The 27,777-nt window shown below is 38.6% G+C and overlaps 1 protein-coding gene across 4 annotated transcripts in view; it reads left to right on the top strand.

Annotated features, from left to right (window-relative positions):
* The window catches only part of Cacna2d1 (calcium voltage-gated channel auxiliary subunit alpha2delta 1), a 427,194-nt gene that overhangs the window by 321,852 nt on the left and 77,565 nt on the right, over nucleotides 1–27,777 (top strand). For all 4 annotated transcript variants that reach the window (XM_021163870.2, XM_021163868.2, XM_021163869.2 and 1 more), the window contains exons 8-10: nucleotides 1,268–1,337; nucleotides 3,867–3,917; nucleotides 4,564–4,663. In XM_021163870.2, the coding sequence (XP_021019529.1) occupies nucleotides 1,268–1,337; nucleotides 3,867–3,917; nucleotides 4,564–4,663 (221 nt within the window). The remainder of the gene's footprint in view (nucleotides 1–1,267; nucleotides 1,338–3,866; nucleotides 3,918–4,563; nucleotides 4,664–27,777) is intronic.

The following is a 27,777-nucleotide window of genomic DNA, read 5'->3' as shown; positions in this document are numbered from 1 at the left end:
TGATTTCCAGAGTGGTTGTACAAGCTTGCAATCCCACCAACAATGGAGGAGTGTTCCTCTTTCTCCACATCCTCGCCAGCATCTGCTGTCACCTGAATTTTTGATCTTAGCCATTCTGACTGGTGTGAGGTGGAATCTCAGGGTTGTTTTGATTTGCATTTCCCTGATGATTAAGGATGTTGAACATTTTTTCAGGTGCTTCTCTGCCATTCGGTATTCCTCAGGTGAGAATTCTTTGTTCAGTTCTGAGCCCCATTTTTTAATGGGGTTATTTGACTTTCTGGAGTCCACCTTCTTGAGTTCTTTATATATATTGGATATTAGTCCCTTATCTGATTTAGGATAGGTGAAGATCCTTTCCCAATCTGTTGGTGGTTTTTTTGTCTTATTGATGGTGTCTTTAGCCTTGCAGAAGCTTTGTAGTTTCATGAGGTCCCACTTGTCAATTCTCGATCTTACAGCACAAGCCATTACTGTTATGTATAATTTTAATCTGAAACTGAACATCCAATTTAAAGTAGTCCATTGGAAAAGATAGTGAATAAATTATTTCAATAATATACATTATTTACTAATATTTTTATCACTGTTTAGTCTTGGCTAACTTGGAATTCTCTATAGACCAATCTGTCTTTGGACTCAGAGCCTCTGCCTTCCAAGTGCTGGATTCAAGGGCATGTGCCATCATACCTGGGAAAAACAGTCCTGCATATAGTCTTGTATATACAGTTTGCATTGAATAAAAACAGAGTGGGCAATTAATTGAAAGCACCACTTTTACTAGCTGCAACAACATTTTCTGTCAAAGAAAAGCATCCCAGCCAAACCCCAGTGTCTGGAACTTGTTCAGACAATAGAGGGAGAGGGAACTGGCTTGTCCTGGGATTTCTTTTGTGCTGCTGTATTACTTTTCAATTGCAAAAAAATAAATGACATAAAGATGGTGTTTTATATTTGAATATTCATATAGGTAAATGGAATTTGGTTTATTTTTTATTTTGTTATTTTAAGTTGCCTATTAGTTTTGTAAATAGATCTTATTGTTAGAGGTGGTGGTATTTCTCATGCCATGGCATGCACATGGAAGTCAGAGGACAGCTCTCAAGAGCCAATTTTCTCCTCCTGCCAGGATCTCCTTCTGTGTGATCTAGAGATGGAATTCAACTTTTTGGTCTTGGTCTGAGCACCTGAACTCACTAAGGCATTACCTAAGCCCAGTTATACTTAGTACTTTGGCTGAGTTTCTCTGATATACTTTGTTTTTCAGCTTCTCCATGGGTGGATAATAGTAGAACTCCAAACAAGATTGATCTATATGATGTACGAAGAAGACCATGGTATGATGTTTTGACTATCTCTAAAGATGCGATCAATAAATGGGGGTTCTATCATTTGTTAATACATTGAGGGAAAACTTCCCCTTGGTGGGATGGGCACTCTCTTATATAGAATGCTGTGATACTTTCAAAATACAAATACAATTAATGACAAATAAAAATGATGTGTTTGAGAAGGAAATCTCTGTGAATACTGATAAATGATTTTCAGACTCAATTCAAATGGATTTCTGTAAGTCTTCTGTGCAGTTTTAGCTTTCGGTCTCCTTTAGCTGGCAGGGCTTTTCTTCGAAGAACAACTACTTTGCTTGGGGAAAAGCCCTCACATAGAGATGGCACGAAGTCACAGACAACTTGCCTCTGGCAGTGAACTAATGGGAACTGGCCCTAAGCTAACAGTGCTGCCTAGATACTTCCATAAAGTTTAGGTTTTATTATTTCTCCCCAAAGTAGTTTTATTTGTTTGACACTATTAAAGTAATTCATCATCCTAATTCAAAACACAAGAAAATAAGAACAATATATGTTTGGACTCTCTGGGAGACAACTATGAAACTTCATGTATTTTTATTATTGATTGGATTTTGAGTGTATAAAAGTTATAGTTAAATTGTAAATTTACTATATTTAATGAGTTCACATATACAACATGGTGCCTTATACTCTGTTCTTTTCATATTAATTTTTGAGTATGTAGTAACGAAAAGGAATAGTTAAAATCACTTTAATAAAGGCTATCTGTTCACTTATATAAGAATGTCCTTATTGTGTTTGTGCATTGCTTCCAACTTCTGGTATTTTCACACAAATTCTGTGCAGCACGGTGGTGGTTGAACGAACATTTAGTTATGGCTTTCAAGTGTCCTGTGTAATATCCAATAGCTATTTACATAAACACAACCTTAAGTAATAGTTACCAATGTATTAATGACTTTTTAAGTGTCCTGCTGAATATCCAAGAGCAATGTACATGAACAAAACCTTGAATGATGGTTAGTAATATTACTATTAATAATATTTCTCTAGTCTGTTATTTAATGGAAGCAAATACTATGTTATAGCATAGTTGTACTTAAGAAACAGTCATTTTATGGGAACTGTAGGAGCGAGGTATCACTCACCTGAAGCAGACACTTTGCTGCACACTCAGCCGCACACCAGGACAATGTGTTAAGATGCTAGACATGAGCTGGATTGTCTTGCATGGGCAAACAGTGGAGCTTTGCCTATTGGTCTGAATACAGAGCATGGAGTGGTTTGCAGGCAAGACACTGGAGTGCTCATTCTACAATTAATCCCAAGTAGTAGCAGCTGTGCTCTGAAATGTTGAAAATGAATTGGCTTGCCTTCTGTCTGTTGCTGGGTCAGTTGAGTCAGATGCAGCCCTTCCCGCTGTGGAAGGCAGATGCCTAATCCCTTCATTTTTTTTGTTCCCCTCCAGTCTCTGGCTAAGCAATATGTGTTTTCTTTTTGTTCCTTTTCTTTCTTTTTCTTTTCTTTTAAATTACTTTGCTACTATCAAATTTATCTCTCTACAAGCACTTAACTTCCTGCCTAAATCTCCCGAAGTGTGTATTTCAAATACAGAAAATCAGAGATGTGGTTCTAGTTTGGAATTTACATTTAAACTGTTTCTCCGGTGATTCTTGGATACCATAAGTCTTTTAGAGTTTCTGCTTCATATTTCTGGTAATAATAATATCCACTACCTGGTTTCAGTTATTTAACTGTTATATTTCCTTTCAATTTTCTTTTTTTTTTGATTTTTAATATTTTTATTACATATTTTCCTCAATTACATTTCCAATGCTATCCCAAAAGTCCCCCATAGCGCCCCCCACTTCCCTACCCACCCATTCCCATTCTTTTGGCCCTGGCATTCCCCTATATTGGGGCAATTTTCTTTATCTTAAGGTTTATTGACTACTTATCTCTCTGTGTTTATTTATTTTTTGTATTTAAAAATGTCATAATTTGTTGTTCACTACAACTAAAATGTCAGCAATCAGAATTTAGGGGTGGGCGTGGTGGCACGCGCCTTTAATCCCAGCACTTGGGAGGCAGAGGCAGGCGAATTTCTGAGTTCAAGGCCAGCCTGGTCTACAGAGTGAGTTCCAGGACAGCCAGGACAATACAGAGAAACCCTGTCTTGAAAACCCAAAAATAAATAAATAAATAAATAAATAAATAAATAATTGGAATTTAGGATTGTTCCTTCAGAAATAAATAATCTTTGGAAAGTAATTTTAGTCACTGCTTACATTAAATTTCATCTTCATTTTTTTTCATAAATCCCTGGAAACTATGCATTCAAAAGCCATAATGTATTAATATCTCTAATGGGATCTTAAATACCCTTTTCAAGAAAACATTTCAGAGTATGTTTAAAAGAGCATTGTTTAGTATTGTGTAATAGAATGGGTCTTTGTTTTAATCATATCTTATTTCAGAAGTGTATAAATATGAACACAGCAAATATCAATGTTAGACATAGAGGAAAAGGCAATGTCTCTCTGGTTTCTGTTTCAGGTACATCCAGGGAGCTGCATCCCCCAAGGACATGCTCATTCTGGTGGACGTGTGAGTAGTGCATGAGACATGTGTAGGTAATAATAGGTTGTTGGGAATTAGAAGTGTATGAAAGTTGGGATAACAAAGAATCAATATAATGGTTGTATAGCTAGAAAAACAAGCCCAACTTAGATATTAGCAATCGATTGTCGATTTGGCTCAATCAGTAAAGTGCTTGTTGCACAAGAGGAAGGTCTGAGTGCCTATCTCTGGCTTTTTACAGGAAAACAGTTATATGATAAGGGAGCAGTGGTTGTGCCTGTACTGCCAACTGTGGAGAGTAGGAGAGAAGAAGAGCCCCAGGGCTCACTGATTAGACAGTCTAAGGGATCAGTCTGTTCTGGGATCACTGTGAGACCTAAGTATTAAAGAACATGGTAGAGAGCCACAGAAGATGCCTGGCATTGACCTCTGACATCCAAACACATATGCTCACCCACCCATTCCACACCCCACACTTATGTATATGGGCACCCAAAACAATAACAAAACTAGAAAGATTATTTTATTGAAAATGTAGATAATGTTTATTTGTATCTGTGTCAAACTGAGAAATTATACTATTCTAAAATCTGATGAGATCACTTTTGTTCTTTATGATCGCGCTTGATAAATGACAGGTGAATGACACACGGACCCATTTGTCTGTTTGTAGGAGTGGAAGTGTGAGCGGATTGACTCTGAAACTCATCCGAACATCTGTCTCCGAGATGTTAGAAACCCTCTCTGATGATGATTTCGTGAATGTAGCTTCAGTGAGTATGGATGGCTGCTCCTTCTGGAATCCCGCCTGCCTGTCTCCCTACATCATTACATACTGGGTTGTTTTTTCCTTAGATGGGCTGAGGCATTGTCAGAGTGCTATAAGCTGCCTTAACGATCTAGCCTGTATTGTCCTTTCTAAGATGCTTAGCATTACCACCACTGAAGTAATGAATACTGAATGAAAAGCATTCCTTTCTTTCCCTCAAAGGAGCCCACATGGGTACTGTGAACCCTTCCACACACAGGCACCTTTGGGACATCTTATGAAGTAGCAGAATTGAATTGTTAATTGCTTGTAGCTGGTTATGCTCATGTGTGGCCTGGACAGCTGACCTTATTGAACTGAGTTTTTCCTAACAGAAGAAATAAAGGAGCAAGTGAATAAGCTGGGAATCATCTTAGACCTTTTCCTAGCTAGGAAGGACTAGCCTTGTGGCAAATGGGCCAAGATGTGCCATGTCTCATCTTGATCTATGTCATTTAGGGACCCAATTTCATGGCCATTTTCTAGTGCATGAAATTTCATATGTGAAGTGGTTCATTTATGGAGATGTGGCTGAAGGAGCAGTAGATTTTGGTGGTGTTGATTTTTATTGAACAAAAAAGAATAGATCTGCTTCTAAAATCACTGGGTAGGGTGAAGTTAAAGTCTACAACTGATTGTCTCACTTTCCTGGAATTGGAGGACACAGAAATCTCCATAATCCTAATTCTTCTAATGATGATGGAATGGTGATGCTAAGATGGAGAGGACTTATCCCTAAAATGAAATCACTAAGATATTCCTGAATGCTGGTATGGATAAAGAGTATAGAACCCATTATGGATAATGTAAGACTTCCTGGATAGTGTGTCATGATGTATAATTCTCAAGGAGAATAATTTTAAAATATTCTATAGTTCAAATAAATTCAGATGGAACCTTGTCAAACTCTTGTTGAGACATTATGGCAAGATGACCGCTTTAATTAAGATATAGGAAAGAGCTTCATTTGTATATAAATGTATTAATTAAAAAACTTTGGAATAGTTTAAAATGTTATCCTTGGCAGAATGAAAGAGAGTGGCTTAAATATATTTAGTTCAGATTTGTCATATATAATAAAAATTATTTAAGACAAGAAAATAATTAATACTATTAATGTTTTCTTTGGCTTCTTCCAAAAACTGAACATCAGTCCTGAGTTGAAGTAGCTTCTTTAGAAATCACAGGGCATAGAACTAGTTCAACAGTGAGAGGTGAAGTGTGCAAAGGGAGAATCTAATTGTATAGTCTTAATTTAATTTAAGGAAACCAAGTTTGTTGAGAAATTCTAGAAGCCTCCAGGGATTGTCTTTTTTTAAGAGTTGCTAAGCTACAAACCCTAAAGACCCAGTGTGTTAGGTACCAGCATCCCTTATGTGTAGATGAACAGAATATGGCCACAAGCAGGTATTCTGAAATGGGAAAATTATGGATTCTGAAGGTTGAAAGCTGATCAGTGTATACCCTAGTCAATTAATCAACCATAAAAATTGACATTATCACATAATAGTAATAATAATAATAATAATACACCTATGATGATGATGATACACAGAACATTTTATAAGAGGGTGGTGAGCTTAAAGTTAGTGTCTGAGGGGATCCATGCAGCTGTCCTATAGGGAAGTAAGTGGCACAAAGAGGTAATAATGAAAACTGGTACAGACTGACTTCAACCTGGATCAGACTTTGAAGTGTCTAATGCCAGGTGGTTTTTAATCCCAATATATTTCAGCCCAGTATAATTTGAGAAAAAAAATGTATTCTACTGTAATACAGTCCCAAGTACCCAAGGAAGGGTAAACTCCGCTCAGGGTACATCATGAAATTCTAATCAGGGTATGTGTCATGTTGTCTTCCAAGAAAATGGGCTCTAGAGATAGGCTACCTGTACTAGTTTAAGGGCCTAAGGGTGGCCTGGTTTTAGTCACACAGATAGAATACAGGTCATCTGAGCCTTGTGCAAATTTGATATGACCTGACCCATCCAATAATGCAGATCAGGCTATTAATCAGTTCCAATTCTTAGAATTCTGAATTGAAGAACAGGTTTTTCATCTTTCCCATTGGATAGACTCCCATTGCCTTAATATTCCTGGTCTCTCTGGATATCTGTGGGCACAGGGATCTTTATACTATGCCTCCAAGAAGTGTCAAAATCAATAATATTTTGTAGTCTATTCATTTTTTTTGTTCCTCTGATACCCATTCCAATTTCCCTATACTCTTGCCTAACCTTGCATCAGCATCAGTAGCTTGGTTGGCATATTGCCTTACATATTTTAAGCAGGGGGCTTTGAATTCAATGTTCATTCAAATAGTAGGTCTATGATTGTCTATTCATAGACATTACAATAGATGAAAGCATTGAATGAATACCATAATTCCATGTACAGTCTTCTCTGCCTCTATTATATTGCAGCAAATTTAATGACAAACTATTTTAAAATCTTGGTACGTTTGAACTAGGTTCCCAAATACCCAGAGAGCAAATAGACATTTAGGTTTAGCAAATTCTTAATGACCACCATAAATATTGTTCTCATTTCCACCACATGCACATGAAATGCAGAATATTCCTGCATACTCCATAGAGACAGGAAGTAGGCAGTTCTTGAGTGATACTCTGGGTTATAGTGACAGGAGATAAGCTTCCTCACATTTGGTTCCCACATCAATGCTTTCTATTTTCTGAATGCTAAACCAGTAGGTGAGTGTGAAGGCATTGCTGATGTTTTTCATGCAAATATGCCATGGCAAATTCCAAGCAGCTTGCAAAAGGTCAACTGACCATAAACAACGCCTGAAAATCTAAAGATTGCTTTTCATGAATTAATATAATCCTGACACATGCAAAGAACAACATACCCAGTCAGATTGTCTTCTTCATGCTGGAGCCTTAGCACATAGTTAAGGGTAAATAGTTTATTCAAGCCAGTGTCTAGGGAGATAGCATGTTAGGCCCTGTAAATTCTTTGGACATGTGTCTGTTATCCGGCTTACTTTTCAAACTAGTTTGCTTCATTTGAGTGTTTAAGTAGATTCCCATGATAAGGCAAGCAGTATGTGAACTCTGAAGGTTAATAATACTTTCTGAGGTGCTATGGTGAAGTACCTGGGACTGGATTTATGTCAGTAATAACAGACACAAATTTACTCCTTTCCTAATGAGTCAACATATAACTTTTTTTAAAAAGTAAGTTGATGCTCATTTCCCTGAGAGGTATTATTGTATGGACCCTGTGCTGAATTGGTGCTAATGAGCTGGCCATAGCTGTATCCATGTGCACAGTAGCTATATCAAAACAGATGCAAAAGACCTGCACTCTTCATTCTAAGTATATACTTTCTCCCTCTCTCATTTCTTGGCTACACTCACAGGGCCATTTAATACTCATTGTAGTTATCTGAGACAGGTAGGTTCCAGAGGATGAATCATTTTACCCCCGCCCCCACTCTCTAGTAATACAACTGGAGATGCACATTCTCTAGGACACATGGATGTGACACACAGTTGTATACAATTCATCCATTTTGCCATAGCTTATCCTCAGCTTCTTCTTCAACTCTGCCTAAGAGAGGTCTTCCAGTATTTCTCCTCCCTGGGCAAAGTATTCAAGAGGTTTCCACCTGTACAGAAAGACATGTATTTCCTTATTCCAGGAGATATCTGGTTCTCTATATAAAATTACAGTGAAGTGCATTTTGCCTCAAGGCCTCTCAAAATCCATTTCCTGTGTGTACTCCTGGCTTCTGCTGCTTCATATTCAACATACCTGCTCATTCTTTGTTGAATATTCTGTTTTCTTGTTTTCCTGGCACAGACCGTACTATTGCAGGTGGTGTCTATTGAAATTTGGCATTTTTGTTGCCTAGAGCCACGAGAGAAGATGGGATGAAATATTAAAGAGAGCAAATGTCATCTTTTATTGTCTCTCAGAGTGGAGATGCCACGGCACTGTAATAAAAGGGAACCATTTATATCTATACTGGAGAAATACTGGAAGACCTCTCTTAGGCAGAGTTGAAAAAGAAGCTGAGGATAAGCTATAGCAAAATGGATGAATTGTATACAACTGTGTGTCACATCCATGTTTCCTAGGGAATATACAACAGAGGGCACAGTATCTTCAAGGCCACCTCCTTGTGTATCATACTGGCATTTGGATAGATGCTGTGGCAGCTTAACACCTTTCTACCTCACATTCTCAATGTAAATCTCTTTGTTCTAGGACATGTTGACCACAGTAAGAAAGGGGAATTGGTCCATAAAACTTTTCCAGGTTTCTTGGTCTACATTTGGCTGGACCAAGGATACTGCTTTCTTCAGTGGAATTTAAAGACCTCTCAGTGCTTAGCAGTACAATTATTATTGTCTTCACATTTCTCAGTGATCTACTATGCCTTCTCCATTTACATAATGCTCAGATTACTATAGCTGAATCTGTAGTGTAGTGATGCCAAATGCCTGCGCAGTCTTCTTGGCTCCAGTTATGGACAGTACACTCCTTCACTAAGGCTCTTTCTTTTTATTGCCATGAGTCTAGTAAATTGGTCTCTTCAGGAATATCATCCTGAGCATCTATGTACCAAGAGTGGTATCAAATAAGATTAGTTTCCCTAGAAACAGTTACTGAGATAAAGATTTAAATTCAAATAGTTGATATGGAAAGTTACTCTAGAAAAATCTGATTGTGAAATCCAGAAATTAAAGAAGGAAACCAGTGAATAATGCATTGTTCAGTAGCACAACCCTCTGAGAGTTGAGCTCATTCCTCTGCCCTTCAGGAAATAGTATACAAAGGCGCATATTTTCAAAGGGGAGATGTGTTCTTATGTGAAATGACTAACCCATGTGACATGAGTTCCCTATCTTTCACAGCATGCTGTCTTCAGTGCAGAGGTTGGAGTGCAGTCTTGGGCAGATTCAGGTTATGTTGGCATGTACAGAACGTATGTGCACCAGTAACATCTGTCCAAGTAAGACAGTGAACAATGCTATTGCCAAATTCTAAAAGAATTTTCTGCTGACATCACCTTTGAATAGGTATTGTGCATTCAATGTTGGGCCACCAGTTAACAGCTCTTTTCCTACTGGAAGAACACAGTTGGAGTCAAAACTGAGATTCACAATGACTAAGAAAAATTTTAATCATTGTTTTGCTGAAGCCATTCCTACTTTAGATTTGTACTTCTACTGTGGCTGTTTTTGAGAAGTGTCTCAATGATTTACCTGCCCAAGTCTACCATACCTGGCTTTAACTATATATTTTTTGGAAAGTAAACATTTTAAATGACTTCTTAAAAGATATAATTACTAAAAAGCACGAATGTAAGACAGTTTCTTGTTCTTTCTTTGATCCAGGCTTATGTGAACTTTACCAATACACAAAAACTACTTATGCATCCTCATATGGGTATCCCACTGTTGTGAGCTTAACCATAAGAGAAATAGACTGTCTTATTCTTAGTAGTAACAGAGAACACACATGATCAGGAAGTAATAAATGTCATGGTTTTTATATGCTTGGCCCATGGAGTGGCACTATTAGCAGGTGTAGCCCTGTTAGAGTAGGTGTGTTACCATGGGGGTGGACTTTAAGAACCTCATCCTAGCTGCCTAGAAATCAGTATTCTGCTAGCAGCCCTCAGATGAAGATGTAGAACTTCCCAGCTCCTCTTGCGCATGACTGCCTGGATGCTCTTGTTCCCTCTCTGGTGATAATGGACTGAACCTCTGAACTTGTAGGCCAGTCCCAATTAAATGTCATACTTATAAGAGTTGCCTTGGTCATGGTGTCTTTCCACAGCAGTAAAACCCTAACTAAGACAATAAACATGGGTACCTTAAGTTAATCATGAAAATATTTCTTATACATTTGGATTAGAGAAGGCTGACAGTAAAATGTATAGAACTCTTGAAAATGAGCACTTATTTCATTAAGATATCTGAAAGAAGTAATAGTGACTTAACTCTCCCCCCAATGAAAGTTTTGCTGGCTTCATTATCTACCTCAGGTTTTAATTCTTTTATTCAGGTTGCTGTTTACTGCTTTTGTTAAACAAAAGAAGACCAATTTTCCATCAGACTAAACTGAACTCTTTGTTAAATATACACCTTGTTTAATTTTATTACATCAGAATGATCATTTGAATACAATCATAATTTAAAACTTACTTGTAGCTTTTAAGCAATCATATTATTCAAGACCTAGTTTTGATCTGAAAAATCGCTACAGCTAAAATCAGTACTTGGAAGGACCAAAGAAATCTGTGCGTATGAAGGATGCTATAATTCTAACATATAGGAGGTAAATACAGCAGAGTCCCCATGAGTTCATAGCCAGGTTAGTCTATACAGTAAAACCTTATCTTGAACATATTTACAGAAACAAAGATGATCTTAATTGTTCATTTTTATTTATACTTTAAATTTTAGTTACATACAGGGAACAAAGGAGTTTATATGTACATAGATAATACATACAACGTTCATATGTTAGAGATATAGAGAATACAGGGATAGATATAAGTTGATAGACAGGTAATAGGTAGATAAGGTAGGTAGGTGGGTGGATGGGTGGATGGATCTATAGATGAGAGATAATTGATAAAAATAGATAGGTGATAGATAAACTATAGAATGAAATGTGGCACAACCATTCATCTTTACAACCTTACACAGTAGGAAAGTGTCTTAGTCAGGGTTTCTATTCCTGCACAAACATCATGACCAAGAAGCAAGTTGGGGAGGAAAGGGTTTATTCGGCTTACACTTCCATGCTGCTGTTCATCACCAAAGGAAGTCAGGACTGGAACTCAAACAGGTCAGGGAGCAGGAGCTGATGCAGAGGCCATGGAGGGATGTTCTTTACTGGCATGCCTCCCCTGGCTTACTCAGCCTACTCTCTTATAGAACCAAGACTACCAGCCCAGGGATGGTCCCACCCACAAGGGGCCTTTCCCCCTTGATCACTAATTGAGAAAATGCCTTACAGTTGGATCTCATGGAGGCATTTCCTCAACTGAAGCTCCTTTCTCTGTGATAACTCTAGCTGTGTCAAGTTGACACAAAAATAGCCAGTACAGAAAGAATGCTAGATTTAGTTTTATAGACAGTTGTACTGACTAAGGGGTTTGTGTGAGGACTTGACACAAGCTGGAGTTATCACTGAGAAAGGAGCCTCCCTTGAGGAAATGCCTCCATGAGATCCAGCTGGCATTTTCTCAGTTAGTAATTAATGGGGAAGAGCCCAGCCCATTGTGGGTAGTGTCATCCCTGGGCTAGACTTGGGTGCTATAAGAAAACAAGCTAAGCAAGTCATGGGAAGCCGTCCAATAAGTGGCAACCTTCCATAGCCTCAGCATAAGCTCCTGCCTCCAAGTCCCTGCCCTGTGTGAGTTCCTGTTCTGACTTCTTTTGGTGATGAACAGCAATGTGGAAGTGAAAGCTGAATAAACTCTTTCCTCCCCAACTTGCTTCTTGGCCATGATGACTTGTGCAGGAATACAAACCTCACGAAGACAACAGGGAAAGAGTAGAAAGAATTCTAGTAATTTTCTCAAGTAAGAAGACAGAAATGAAGCATTGCCATATACATTTATAAATTTAGCCTTATAAAAAAGGCTATGAAACTGAATCTTCAAGAAAAAAGTATAACTTTTCTGACTTTAAAGATACATGAAAATATATTACAAAATAAGATAGAAATAATTCTGTTAAAAAGCAAAGAATTTTTTGTGTAGGTGCATATGTTCTTATGCGTTTGGGGGCCATTTATTGTCTTTCCTTGGATGTTTGTTGTGTCTGGCCAGTAGATCAGAACCTGGGTTCTAGCCTGGAAAGGCATTTTTGAAACCTGGAAGAGAAGAGGGGCTGGGCTGTGCGAGATAAGGAAGGAACCAAGACAAAGCTCTCTGCTCAAGGTTCAATTTTTACTATTCTGGCACTCAGTTATAAAGGAAGGGGGAGGGGCCCAATTCCCGCCAAATAATCTTGGGGTCCAGTAGCAGGGTGATCACATGATGGCCTCGAAACAGCAAAGCGGCAGGTTCCAGCAGTGGGCATGGCAGAACGATTGAGATGGAAGCTCCATCCAGGTGTAAAGAGTGGAACCATTAAGGCTGGGGAGGGGAGGCTACAGATGTTGTCTATCTTTTTGGGTTTTCCTTTTTAAGAACATAGTCTTTTACTGGTCTAGAACTTGCCAAGTAGGCTAGGCTAGTTTGTTATTAATCAAGAGGGATATGTCTGTGAGTCCCCATAGTAGTAAAATTACAACTACATCATCACACTTTAAAAATAACATTTTTATTAATTCCCTGGGTATTTCATATAGAGCATTTTCATATTCTTGCTGCATCTCCTCCATGACCTACTCCAATGGCCTCACCCAACCAACTGCACATCTCTTTTCTCCTTTTATTTAAAACCCATTAATTCAACCAGCCTTTGGGCAAGCAAGGCAATTTAAGAACTGGGCCATCTCCTTATTCTCAAGAAATTCTTTGTAAAAGCATAAATGTATTGCTCTATCAAAAAGATGCTTTCTGTGTATTTATAGAGGAATTACATAAGGAAATTTGCTATATTGGGCCTTAAAAATGTATTTTAATTGGATTATTATTATTCTTTTTGCAGACAAATACACATCTAAGTTGTGAGTTTCTACCTGGGGCAATATATGGTTTTAGTCATTACTTCCTTCCTTTCCTCTGTGCTCTTGGATCCTGTCCTACTTTACATTCTTACTTATGGTTCTATTGCTATTGTCAGCCACACAAGTCCACAATTAACAGAAATTATTTTATTAGCTACTGGGTTTTATGTACAAACTCTCTGAAACAGATGCAATTGGGGTTCATTCTTCTGCAACATTTTGCTAAAGTTATATGTTATTTTTAGGCGTTAGTTTCTAACCAAATGGAGATTTAACAACTTAATAGTAGGGAGATTCTCAGGGAAGAAAGCTTCGTTATGTGCCATGTGGAATGTATGGTATGTTCTCTCTCTCTCTCTCTCTCTCTCTCTCTCTCTCTCTCTCTCTCTCTCTCTGTGTGTGTGTGTGTATGTGTGGTGGGTGTGTGTGTTTCTGTCTGCATCATGTGTCTTTGTTTCTATCTCTGTATATTTTTGTGTGCCTGTGTATATTTGTACAATATATGTTTCTGTGTGCCTCTCTGTGTATATGACTGTGTATAGTGTGTGTATGTATAAAATGTGTGTATGTGCCTATGTGTAGATGTGTTGTATGTCTTATTTGTGTGAATGTGTGTGTATGTGTGTATGTGTGTTCTGTGTGTGTGTGATATGTGTGTATGTCTGCCTGCCTGTGGTGTTTGTCTATGTGTAGTATATATGTATATGTCTGTATGTTGTGAATAAGTATATTGTGTATGTGTGTGGCATGTGTCTGTTTGTGTGTATGTGTCTCTGTGTGCACATACATGCCTAAGTTATTTTTTTCTCGCTGAAATTATATGAAACTCAACAATATAACCTAATGATTGTGTCACTCCATCAGTGCATAATAGCAAGGCCCTGGCAGAGGTTCTATAGGGATATGCATAGTCACTGCCCCTGCCAAAGCCTTCAGGTATCCAAAAATACATATTCCTAAGAATACTGTCATCCTAACATATAAGTTCTATTACTGCTTTCCCATGTTTGCCTAGAACCACTTGACAGAAAACTGCAGCCTCTTGGTTTTAGGTTCATGCCTAAATCTGATTTAAGGTAAGTTTTATGCCTGAGTCATGTGTAAGATGTGAGACTTAAGGCCACCTCATTTTTAAATTTTTTCTGCAGTCTGGAGGCTGTTCTTTGTTGCAAAAAGGAAGCCTGCTGTTAGGCAAAGTATAAATGCAGCACAATGCAGCTGTTTTCCCACTAATCTAGTTATGAGCTTTGATACAAGTAGTGGTAGATGATAGGGCAGCAATTCAGTCACAGCATGCTCTGATTTACAGGCAGATTTTCCCAGTGTTGACACAGGGAGCAGTTGTTTATGAATGTGAGGGAGTTTGATGCTTAAAGTCAAATGCTGCATAACCATCAGAGGATGAAAGGAAAATGTGTGTTGATTGCGGGTGACATATTCAGTGTTAACAACCGAAGATCTTCCCAGCACCAATACAGCCTCATGTTTCCTTACTTACAAGTTAGATCAGACTGTCAATGTTATGGTAGGGACATTTGATTCCGTTTTCTTCCAAGAAGTTCTTGTGATTCATGTTTTTTATAAAATTCTGTCTTTGATTTCTCACTGTACAAAAGCCAAAACAAAGCATAAAGCATAATCCTAGTGCTAAAGAGGTGGCTCAGAGGTTAAGAGCACTTGCCTCCCTTGTAAAGGTCTGCAGTTCTGCTTCTTGTACCTACAACAGCTCAGAACCTTTTGTAATTAAATCTGCAAATATCTGACACCCTTTTCTGGTCTCAGTGGGCCTCTGCATACAAAAATAAAAATAATAAAATGCATATTTTTGGAATAATCAAACTATGGAATATTGTCAGAGAGGTTTTTTTTCCTTGAAAAAACACTAGTGCTACCCCAGGCCTAGGATGGGGTTACTAAACGACAGTCTATGTAGAAATGCTTGTGCAGCATTGGGAGTGATGAGCAGCAAGTCCTACTGAAAAGAGAAGGAAAAGCTCTGCTCTAGTAAACTTTCCTTTGTGTTTGCTTTTCAAAACAAACCTGGCTTCCCTGCATAGAGGTGCTTGCCTTTCTAAATAATTCACGACAGTGGACAAATATATTCTGAGGATCACAACAGTCTTTTTTTTGTCAAGGTAACTTTTATTCACCTGATATAGTATTATCTCAGAGGCTTACTGCTGATTAAGCTTGCCCTTTCTAGTTCTTTCTAAACTCTGATAGCTGGTTTAACTCGGCTGTTCTGACTCAAATTTCTTTCCAGAATGATGAATTCAATCTGGCTTCTCTCAATTTCTGACTGAATTGTTCTGCTTGGCCTCAATCTAACTTGGGCACTCTTCTACTCTTCTGGTTCCTTCTCATTTTCTGACTTCAACTGCCTCTGCTGACTTGCACTGAACTGCACCAACTCACGAATGAACTTGGCTCCTCTGCACACTCACTGCACTGTCTCCCAACTGACAGAGTCTCTGACCTCTGGAATTGCACTTACATAGCTTCTCTTTCCTATGCTGTCCTCATGAGAGTTGCATATATCCTACCTCTTACTCACTCTGTCAAATCTCTCTCTGGTTCATCACTTTGTCTGTCCCTCAATTAGACATCACTTTGAAACATGGCTGCTTCCTTCTACAAATTAATTTTACCTTAAAGGTATATACTAATTGTATGTCTGTATTCTAGCCAAAGGAATTAAAGGTGTATGGCATATAGTCATTCCAGCCAGATCACAAATATTTAGTTCTTTGAATGCGATCCTTTTCCAGAGCAGCCTTGTTGCTACATCTTTATTTTCCATAATTTGTGAATCAAGAAGCCAGTACTTGTTGGTCACTGCTGAAAGAAGAGCAACAGGATGCTAGGATCCTGGACACATCATTAACAGTGGCCTTCTGTTTCCTCCTCTCGGTTCTTTCTCTTAAAAGGACTCCTGGAAGTGTAGGGAGATAAGGTAAAACCTTTGAAACTACAAGGCTTATACAGGACAGTTTCCTTTTCATTAAAAGAATCAGTTTTAGTTTCTTATACTATCAGAAGTACAGAAAGAAATGTCATATGCAAAGAATTTTATATATTTTAGTCATTATTATAGCTATTACTCCTGCTGTAATTTTCATCCTTTGACACTCCTCTACCAATTGTATATAGGCAATTGGAATATTTGATATTGATAATCTTTTTTATTTCAGGTCTAAGCCTTAAACATCAAATTTCTGAAAATGTATATATTTCAGGGTAGTGAAACTAGAGGTTCCTAGTTTCTAGAAGTTTACATGGAAAAGTAATTAAGATGCTGTCTGAAGGAGAGGATTGGGGGACTATTGGCAGCTGTAATGACTGGGAAGTGTCTTGTCTTCCTGTAGTTTCTTGCCTGAAGCAAATATCACTGTCTCTGCATGTGTAGTGACCCCTGGTCCTGCTGCTGTCAACCCAGGGTAATTGGTGTTTGACTGTCCTATGCATAGTGACTCTGGCCACTGGTCCTACTATGACTAATAAATTGGCCTTCAACTCTGACCCAGAGGACTCAAATTATTTTTTTCCTGTTATCTATGAAACTGCAGGAAGCTAACTTATAAAGTTACAAATAGGGTACAACTTCAGGTCCTTCAGATTCTAAGACCACAACTTGACCATTTGACATCAACTCCATCTCAGGCGGAGGCATGAGTTGTGCTGCCTGGGCAATTCTACTCCTATCAGCTTTTCATTCCAGTTTTCCTGCTGAGATATTTCTTATAGGTCCCAGGCAAGGTCATGATCTTCTCGTCTTGTTGTTTTTAGATTCTATTTGGTGTAGGATAATTTGTTATTTTTGTATATGTAATTTAAAGGTAAAAGTAACATCACCCCCTTGCAAAATTCAAAACACCATTGAAAACAGTACCTGAGCTCACAGCTCAATATAATAAAGGACATGTGGTCTGCCAAGAGAGGATTGTGAGCAAGGAAATCTCAGCTAGTAATTTCATTTCACATCTGATAAAATACCCATCCATCTAGATTTCAGCAGAAGTTTATGTTGCCCCACAGCTCATTTATGTCAGTGAACAGGCAGATTGTTTTCTATATCCCTGTTTCTTAATTGGAGCCTGTGGCCCAGCCGTGTTAGCCTGGCCTGGCAGCTCAGTTTGGCAGTGGTTAGACATGCAGAATCTTAAGCTCTGTCTCAGACTCATATCTAGCAAGTCCTGCAAGTAATTCCCCCGCACAATGGTTATGACTGCATCACTGATAATTGTGTGTACATGAATAAGATGCCAAGCCACTGGGGACAAGGATGTTGGGACATCCACACTTATTCAAGGATTACATTTAGCATCTATTCTGTGACTTCCACATCATCCTGGAACCCATGTGAGTCACTGTTTGAATTTTAAGATCTTAGTAACTCAGTTCGGACTGGTAGTTTCTGGTAACTTTTACTCTGTAATCATTTGGGGTTGCTACTTGAAGTTACTTTCCATTTCTCTATGACCAAATACCTGACAAGGAACAACACAGGATTAAAGGACATATCCAAGCTCACTGTTTAAGGATGTACATAGTCCATCACAGCCAGGAGACATAACAAGTGAAGCTGCTTCCCAGCCTTTGACAACAGGAATAGTGATTTCTCATACTATCCCTGAAGACGGCGAGGCAGAGAGAGACACCAAGGCCAGGCCTGTCACCAGTGGCCCAGTTCTTCTAGCAAAGCCCCACTCTTCAAGGATCCTACAAACACACAGCAGCTGGAGACTGAGTGTTTAATCACAAGTGGTGGATATTCCACATCCAAAGTAGAAGGGATAATTTCAAATATGGGGTGGATGTAGAATTAAGGTCACCAAAGCAACTAAGCTCTTCCCTGTTGTCCTTGTATTTTTCAGAAACAGACAGGTACTTTTAAAAGTGGTCTTAAAAAAATGACCATAAAAAAGTACAAACTATGAAGAAAATACTAAAGAAAGGGACATGTTTGGCCCAGTCTAATAAGACAAACTAATGAAGGCTATCTAATTTCAAAGGTTGGAGGAGGCTAGCATAATTACTTTGTAAGTTTATAAGAAGGTGTTGACAAACTGGATAAAGATTTGTCATTGATTATATGGCACACCAAGTTTTGGAGGGTGGAGATTTAGTTACATGTGCAGTTTTCTACAGAGCAATGTGATATTGAAGGTGAGATATTATTAAAAATAGGACTATTATTGATTGATTTGGAAGCCTGGGCTGCTAGAAAAACAGTCCTGCATTTCAGGACTTATTGGTTAAGCTCTTTCAAATGAGTTATTCTCTTGATTTTGAGTATAAAAAATATGACTTTGGCTGGCTTGAGCAATAGACTGGCAAAATTATTCACTTGTTTAAGTTAGTGTTTGTTCTTAATTATTTAGCGAAATAAAAATTCAAATGAATTTAAAATAAAAACGGATACTACACATATTTTTTTAGTGGAACTCCTAGAATTATTTTTGGCTATTAAATTTTAAAAATTCCATGTCAGCAAATTCTTAAGGGAGCAAAAATCATTTTGACATTTTGGACAAATATAACAACTTGAAAGTTAAGGAGTCAGGCATGGGATCTTTTTGTGGTTGTTGTTGTTTTGCTTGTCGTTTTTTCCTCTTTACAATTTAAAAATGCAAGCTACTTCGTCACAAGATGACATTGTGCAGAGGTTTCCTCTTCCTGTCAGATGGAACAGTTGCCATTTTCCATTCCCCACAATCATTTAATTATCTTGTTGCTTTTTTAACCCATGCTTACACATCCTTGCAAGTACATTGCAAAATGGACTTTTCTCCCTGTGATGTGTTTCCCTGCACTGACTCTGTGCTTTATTGATAATTACTTTTCCAGCTGTTTTTGTTAACTTACACATAAATGTGCTTTTTGACTTTCAAACATGTATGTGACCTCAGTAGGTCTGAATTCAACCCAATGCAATCTCCTTCAGGCCCTGTTCTTAACTCATTGGTCAGTTTTGTTGGCCTCAGGGGCTCTCTCCTACTTACAAGAGCTCATCGGAGCTGTCAATCATGTTTGAAAATATGTCTGCCCTGCTCTGTGATGCATGTTTTAGATATGTACGGGTTAGACCTGGAATCTGCTCGCTGGGATTTGCACCTCACTGCTTCCAAGTCTTAGCTGCACATCCCCACCTCAGTCCATCACCTGTTTCCATGCTCCCACTCGGCCTCCTGGACCAGCATGTCCTGGACAGCATCCCTATGCAGTGTGCTGCCACGCCATCCATCCTTCCACCTCACTGCACGTTTCCGTATGTATGCCATTTCCCTCCAGCTGGTATGTCGTAAATATTTGTCCTTTGCTTATTTTCTATGTGCTTATTCCTCTGTCAGAATCCATGCTTCTTACTTCAGGATGGCTCCACAGGTAAAACATTTTGCAAGCCTGAGCTCTGTCTCCAGAATCACATGAAAGTGGATGGAGAGAACCAACTCACAGGCTTTGTCTCTGACCTCCATACCTGCACTATGGTAGTCATGATCTGTCTCTGTCTCTCTCTTCCACTCTGTCTCTCTTTGTGTCTCTCTCTTCCCCTCTGTCTTTCTTCCACTCTGTCTCTCTTTCTGTTTCTCTCTGTCTCTATCTCCCCCCAACACACACACACATTCTTGCACTCTAGAGCAAACACACACATTTATTTAAATTAATACGCTATTTTGTGCTACGGTTACAAAGCACATACTGACCTCTGTGGTCGGGCACTAGCTATTGTCAGCCTTAGCAGTACTGAATAAATGGCGTAAGCTCTCTGCTTTCTAACAAATTTTAGTAACATGAGTTAAATCTGTTTCCTCATGTGGCTACGATCTTCCTCATCTCTGCATTACAGATACACGTGACATGTGTATATCACTGCATTTGTTGTTTGAGCAAACTCAGCCATGACTACCCTGTGAGTGCTTTTTTCTTTACAAGCCATATGTAATCAGCTCCCGATTTTATTGAAATATTGAACATACTCACCAAGTGTGTGTCACTGTGTAGTTAGAGAGGGAAGATCAAAGAGAATGATGGCTCATTGTTTGGTTCATCATTAACATTTTTGTCTTCAGAAATAGTAGTCAAAGTAGCCAGAAGAAAAACATTTGTAATGAAAATAATACTGAGATTCTTATCTTAAGAATTGCGATTACAAAAGAACACTGTCCACACTTCTAGTTAGGCAGGTGCTGTAGAATCAAAACACCATAGTCAATTAAAAGGTGGGAGAAAAATAGAAACATCGAGTAGAAATGAGCAAGGAAGTCTCAGTGAGAAAAATAGCATGTTTCAACTGCTTCAAAGGCTTGGAAACGAAGACAATTACAGAATTAAAAGTTTCCCTAGTAGCCATCGACATATGTATTTGACGTTGTGATAGCATGCACAAGCAGTTCCAGCACAGAGGAGGTGAGCTCCATGTCCCACCTCAGGCTAAGTTGCTACAGGAAATTGATAGGTGCCAAGAGTCATTTTTCTTTAGGAATGCAGGTTATCTATAATCCAGTGTCTAACCATATCCCTGAAGTTATATGGGCAACACTAATTCTACTGGATGACTTTGGGTTTTTAATGAAATCATGAATTTGGATGGGAAGAAAACTAGTCTGTACCCAGGAGGAGTTGGGGAGGGAATAAAAATGATTAAAATACATGGTATGACAATTTTTACAAACTCATAAAAATAAAATTATTGAAATATACAATTCTGAATAATTTTAATAGAATGGGTTACAACAAAATAATATTTGTGCTATTAACCTACATAATATTTTCAGTATTAAAATATAAATACAACATAGTACAAACTATTCTTGGTACATATGTAGCAATACAGTAAACATTTCAAACAGGGTGAACAGATTGAGTGCAATAAGTCAGAGTATTTGATTTAAAATTAAAATATTTATTAACACTTTTGATGTATGACGACATATTTATACACAAAGACCCATTTTAATACTATCATTACTATATTCACATTATAATTGTAACAAAACAATTCTGGTACCATTTATTTGATGCACATAGAGTTTATTAATACTTTTATATACAATATTTTCCTGTCACATATAAGAACCTGAAGGGCTGGCTTGCCCGCTCGCTTTCTTCCTTTCTTTCTTTCTTCCTTCCTTCCTTCCTTCCTTCCTTCCTTCCTTCCTTCCTTCCTTCCTTTCTTTCTTTCTTTCTTTCCTTTCTTTCTTTCTTTCTTCTGGTTTTTCGAGACAGGGTTTCTCTGTGTATCCCTGGCTGTCCTGGAACTCACTCTGTAGACCAGGCTGGCCTCAAACTCAGAAATCTGCCTGCCTCTTCCTCCCACGTGCTGGGTTTAAAGGCGTGCACCACCGCTGCCGGGTTCCTGAGGGGCTTTCTAAGTAATTGAGTGCAGCCCTTGTTTTGAGAGGACCTAATTAAAGTTCACAGAAGATGGTAGATTCAAGAGAACCTGCCATGCTGAAAAGATTCAGGACCTGGGCAGAACCTTCTTTTCCTGTTTTAAACTAAATAGTAGAAATTCTCTATTAGTGTGTTTCTGTTCAATACAATAGGCCAGGAATACATCAAGCTGGCAGGCACTGTCAGTTTCAGGCCCTGACCAATCAAGTGCCATGGTAGGGGAGACGATCGATCCATGTAGTAGAATCCCTCCTCTACACTGTGACCCACAAGAAAGAGAATAAACTAGGGCCATGTTAAAATTATACAAAAACCAGAAAAATAGCTGAGTAACCTCTTAGGAATTGCAACATGGAATTAATAAATATTTATACCAGGGATAAAAATGGATTTGGGTGAAAGTGTTAGTTTTTCTTTTATAACATTTTGATTGCAGTACAGTATATTCTGGTCATGCTTCCCCCACATCCTCCTGCTTCCCATTTCATGCAGCTCCACACCTGTCTCTCTCTTTCTCTCTTTCTCTGTCTCCAAAACAAACTGTCCTAACTACGAGGGAAACGCAGTTTTAATCTGACTGATAAACCATAGTTCCAATCTTTAAAAGGACGACAGATGTGAAACAAAGTTCCTGTGGTGCTGTGGTTGTTTCCGGGTTTTCAGTTAAAATAGAACAATTTAGACCTTGAAGAGATGTTAGGCGCTGTGACCTGAGGTGACTTTGGAGTGGATAATGTTGTGTGTCTTTGCATGTGTTCTCTCTAGCTCATATAAGCTCAGTTTTCCTAATTGTCCAATGCGAGCCCAGCTAAAGCTCACCCCAGCATGCTCATGGTGACGCATGTTCAGCCTGGTTCACTCAATTCCCAATTCATGTGAAATAAGCATTTTATTACTAATGTAAAACACCAATTCATTAGATAATTATGAGTTAAAGGTAATGTTATAAGAATGTAACTAAAATAAAATCTTTTAGACACAATGGATTATGACCATGATATAATATTTAATTAAAGGAGAAATTTCCTATTGAAAAAACAGATTGTTACATCATGGTATGGAGACTTACAAATTGCACTATGGCTAAAGCCTAAGAAAATTTATTAAATCAATCCCCCATGAAACATAATTGGAGATTATAAATGAGTACTCCATTAATTGTATATTACTTCATTAAAATAATTTGATAAAATAATAAATCAATAATTCTATAGGTTCAAATTTAAAAGTAACTGATAGGAATGGGGATGTATCTCATTGGTCACTGACAGACCACTTGTCTGAGGTCTGGGTTCAGCTTACAGCATTGTAATAGCAGCAAGAAAATATAAGCATCAGCACAGAGAGAGAAGATTCAGAAGCAAGTCGTCTCCAGCAGCCAGGGAGTTCCTGGTAGGTCAGATAGAGGTAGCTTTCCACAGCACAGCAAACATGGCTCTCAGTTCCTGAAGTCCAGGGCAGTTTAAGAAACACCCTCACTGGTTCTGGGCAGAACTACCAGTCAGACATCGGCCTGATTAGAGAGACAAGATATTGGCCTAATTTCTCCCTCCATTCTGGTGACTCACTAATTCCATATCTCAGGTCCTCTGAATACATCCCAAGCATGTCTATGATCTGTGTACTCCTAATATCAATCCTGCTTGTGTTATTGAAAATACTGGTAGGTAACTCACAGCATGAACCAGGTTGCCGGTGCAATATTAATTTTATTACCAATCTGAACCATGAGAAAAGCGGGACGTGTGGTCAGACTCCAAGTAGAGATACCTTGAAATCCTTCACTTAAAAGTCAATCTTGAGTACCTGTGTCCACATTTATTGGCTATTTTTTCGGTGTCTTAAAATAAATTTTGACATGAACTTTAGCTTAAGATTTCCTATGAAATTATATGGCAATTAAAGTGAAACTTAAAATATTTTTTTTTTACAGGAATCAGTACATAAACGCTAGTTATAGCCAAGATTTCAAAGCTGGAGTCTGTGCTCTTTATTTTTATTTTCCTGCAGCGCCCCCTGGTGCCCATTATCTGAATAACAACAGTTTTACTATAATTTCTGTCTACAAAATTGTAGGAAGATAAGTTTAAGTCCTTAGTTTAAACTAATCAACTGGTAAGCTAATAATAGGTAAGCCCATTACCTATTATTTATTGTAGTTAAGTTACAAGAATAAATTCATTGTATGGAGCACAAGCCTCCCTCAGATAATGGGAATGGAAATGAGAACCTGAAAATCCTGAGATTTAAGGAAAGAGCACCTGAAGATGCTGTCTTCCTCTTGGAACCTCACACAAAGAGTAGTGGCGAGTCTGTATGCTCAGGTGTCCCTTTAGTTTTGAACACTTTCTTTCATGGAAGATATTGTTTCTCCACAGACTCAAAACTGTAATAGGCAAAATGGGGTTTAACTCAAGACTCCTTGGATTTTGAATCATTGTTCAATAGCTAAACTATTGCTTCTAACAGCCAACCCATTTATGTCTGGAACTGTAGCTGAATAACTCCAAAGCAGGCCACTTGGTTTGGGATATAGGTTTTTTTATTAAAAATTTGAATTTATTCTTGTAACTTAACTACTGCTTCCACCTGCATTGTCCCTAATTAGGAATATTGTCTGATTTCAGTATTGTACACAGTATTTTTTATTTTACTAATAATTTCTCAATGTTGTTGTTGTTGCGGGTTAGCACCTAAGTTGGGCTGAACTCTGATAAGAGTTCTACATACTCTCACTTAAGTGTTTTAATCATAACTATTTGAAGAGTATCTTTATATTTAGCAGCGTAGAAGTTCAGCAAGTGTTTGCAGAGCCAGCAGGCCATTCACCCCCTTTTAACACTTGGCCTCAATAACTCGATGAATATTTCACAGCAACTTCAATTTCCTTAAACCCCACATGTAAAACATGAAGAAGATTGATGGGTCCATTCAGCGAGTTTTCAATGCCAAGGACTAAAGAAACAGAAGTGGTAAATGTGCATTTCTCTTGGCCATGTTAAGAGTCTATAATGATTCATAGTATTGTGAGGGAGAAAAATACTGAGTGCGTAAAACAAAATGTTGTGAGGAAAGGATTCTGAAAAGAATATTGAATGCAGAAGGAAAGGAAGGCGTGTTGGGGGCCAAGAGCAGCGTGTACACTGGAGGGGAGCTGGAGGCAGAGCGGCTGGATCTCATTGAAACACTTTCCATTGCTCACACTCAATTCCACCCATGGGCTTCCAGTCTCAAGTGAATGCAGAATGCTGGTTATCATCAGAGACCTACAGAACTTAACTTTCTGCAGCAGAGAAACTAATCTGGGCCCATGAAGGTTCAGAGACTGAAACATCAACCAAAGAGCATGCCTGGGCTGGACCTTGGCCTCTGTACATACATAGCAGATGTAGAGATCCATCTTCTTGTGAGTCCCCTAACAATTGGGGCAGGAGGCTGTCTCCGACTCTGTCACCTGCCATTATACCTCTTTCCCCTAGCAGGGCTGCCTTGTCTGGTCTCAGTGGGGTAAAATGGTGAGACTTGATGTGCCAGGGAGAAGGAAGAAGGGGAGGGAGGCTACAATCGAGATGGTAAATAAATATGCATAAATTAATGAAAAATATTCTCTTAATAGATAAAACCATTGTCCTTAAAAGTATCTTTTCAGTCACCAAAGTTCCAAAGTTTATAATGTTATATAGTATCATAGGTTTGCTCTAAGATTTTAATATTCAGTTTTAAATTAATATCTGAGTATTTCTTACAAGAGGTTGCTATTTAAGGTTTTTAAAAATAAGAATATATATAAATATATCCATTCATACATACATACATGCACACACACACATACAGAGTAAAAACATATAAGTCTGATGTCTAGAACATACTCCTATCCAACTTAGACTCCTTAAAATTTGTCATTGCTTTCCCAGGACAATAAGCTTTGCTATAGGGAATTATATATTGCAAGTAATTCTTTTATCTGCATTATTTATGAGTTTTGTTATGAGTTTTATTATGAGCAGTTGTAAGATTTCTATATACACCACTGAATTTGCACTTAATGAATTGAATTTACATTCATTTGACTTGTATGAAACTGACTTAATGAGACACTTCACTTCTTTGCTTAGAAGTGGGTCAAGGCCAAAGGAAGACTTGGGCAATTCATAATCCTATAATCATTGTCTGTGTAGCTTGCATTTTTATGATGATTTATAATTTAAGTAAATCAATTAATAGTAATTCTTGGAACTATATTTAATTTTTTTAGCTCAGATATTTAGTAGTGATATATTAATAAACTATTTTTGGCTTGGTCACTAATACAAGACTTCTTATGTTCTCTTGTTTTCATAATGGAAATCCTAGGCTATGGCTGTATCATATCAGAGAAGAGTCTCTATTTTTATGGGATAGGTACTGTCATGGCCTGGGTCCTATAGACTGAAGATAATTCTTTTCGACATTTGAGTTTATAAAAAACAGTAAACAAATATATTGAAAGTTTATTATCATCCATCTGACATACCTGAAAGCACTCTTCAAAATACAAAAAAGGACCCATGTGGATTACTTATCAAATGTTCCTGGGACATTTGACTTCCTGTCTCAGCTCTATTTTCTATGTTCCTTAAGAGAGCTTAGGCTCTGGTAGCAAGGTGCCTCTCTCTCTGCAGGCCTGAGCTGCTGCAGCCTGCCCCTGCCCCTGCTCCTTTCTGCCTCCCAGAGTAAAGAAGCCAACCCTCCCCCCCACACACACACACACACATTCCTCAGGATTCCTTGTGGCCATACCTCCATCTTCCCCAGCTCCCCCCTCCCCACTTTCCTCAGGATTCCATGTGGCCATACCTCCATCTTCCCAGGCTTTGTGCTTGTTTCCTTTCTATTTTCTGCCATCTTTTTTCTTTCTTTTCTCTCTTCACTCAGTCTCCTTAAGCCTCCATGACACTGGGATGATTCCTAGAGCAGCCATGTCTGCTGCCCTGTTTTGCTGCTCTGTTCCCCACCAAGGCATGGTGAAGATTTGCCCTAAACACTCTGATGCCTTCTCTCTGGAGCTGCCTCTGCTGAGATGACCAGTGGGCTCTTTCCAGACCCTGTATGTGTACACGTGCTCCTCACAATTTTCCTTCCTTCCTTCCTTCCTTCCTTCCTTCTTTCCTTCCTTCCTTCCTTCCTTCCTTCCTTCCTTCCTTCCTTCCTTCCTTCCTTCCTTCCTTCCTACCTATTGACCTACCTACCTACCTACCTACGTATCTCCCTCCCTCCCTCCCTTCCTTCCCACTTCTCCCTCATTTGCCTCCTTCTTCACTCTTGAGAAGTACCTACCCCCTCTGTCTCTATGGGAACAGAATGTTAGGATTCTGGGGAATTCCTGCTCTAGCCCACTGTTATTCATATGAATGTAGGCCAAGTTTCTGTGGTGAAGCCTTTTTCTTTCTTTCTTTTTTCCCTTTTAATCTTTAGCCAGGAAGACTTTCATGCCTCCAGCTTTAGATGGTATCAGATCTTGGCATCCCCAGTTCTGTGTCTTAAACTGCTGAAGTCTCACCTTAATATGAACCTTGGTTTCTCCCCAGTTCCTGACTTGTCCTCTAGCAGATATCCTGCAGACTGTTCCAAGGCCGTCCACTTCTAACCATTCCCCTAAATAACATAAGGACTGTCAACCAGGTGACTTCAGCAGCCTCTGAGCCCTTATTCTTCAGTTCCATTTCCCAAGAGTGGGCAGATGGCCTCTCAAATACTACAGAAATTATTCTGCATTGGGCATAAAGCATTGCACCTACTTAACACCTGACACAGTGAATTCCTGCTTCCTGCTGTATATCTAAGATGCCATATGATCCAGCCCTAGCTGCTCCTCTGACCTGGTGTCATCGATCGATCCTCATGTACTGCAAAGCTAAACTCTTCTTCAAGCCCCTGAACCACTTGCTCCCCGTGGTCCAAATCCAGAACTCCACACATGTTCTGTGTGCCCGGGATATTCTTTTCCATGCTCGTCACTAACGTTTCTTTGAAATGTATGCCCCAC

Source organism: Mus caroli, unplaced genomic scaffold (genome assembly GCF_978045245.1).
Source record: "Mus caroli unplaced genomic scaffold, Mus_caroli_1 scaffold_4, whole genome shotgun sequence".
Classification (NCBI taxonomy): Eukaryota; Metazoa; Chordata; class Mammalia; order Rodentia; family Muridae; genus Mus; species Mus caroli.
Note: the sequence above shows the minus strand (reverse complement) of the source record. Positions and strands in the feature narration are given on the sequence as shown.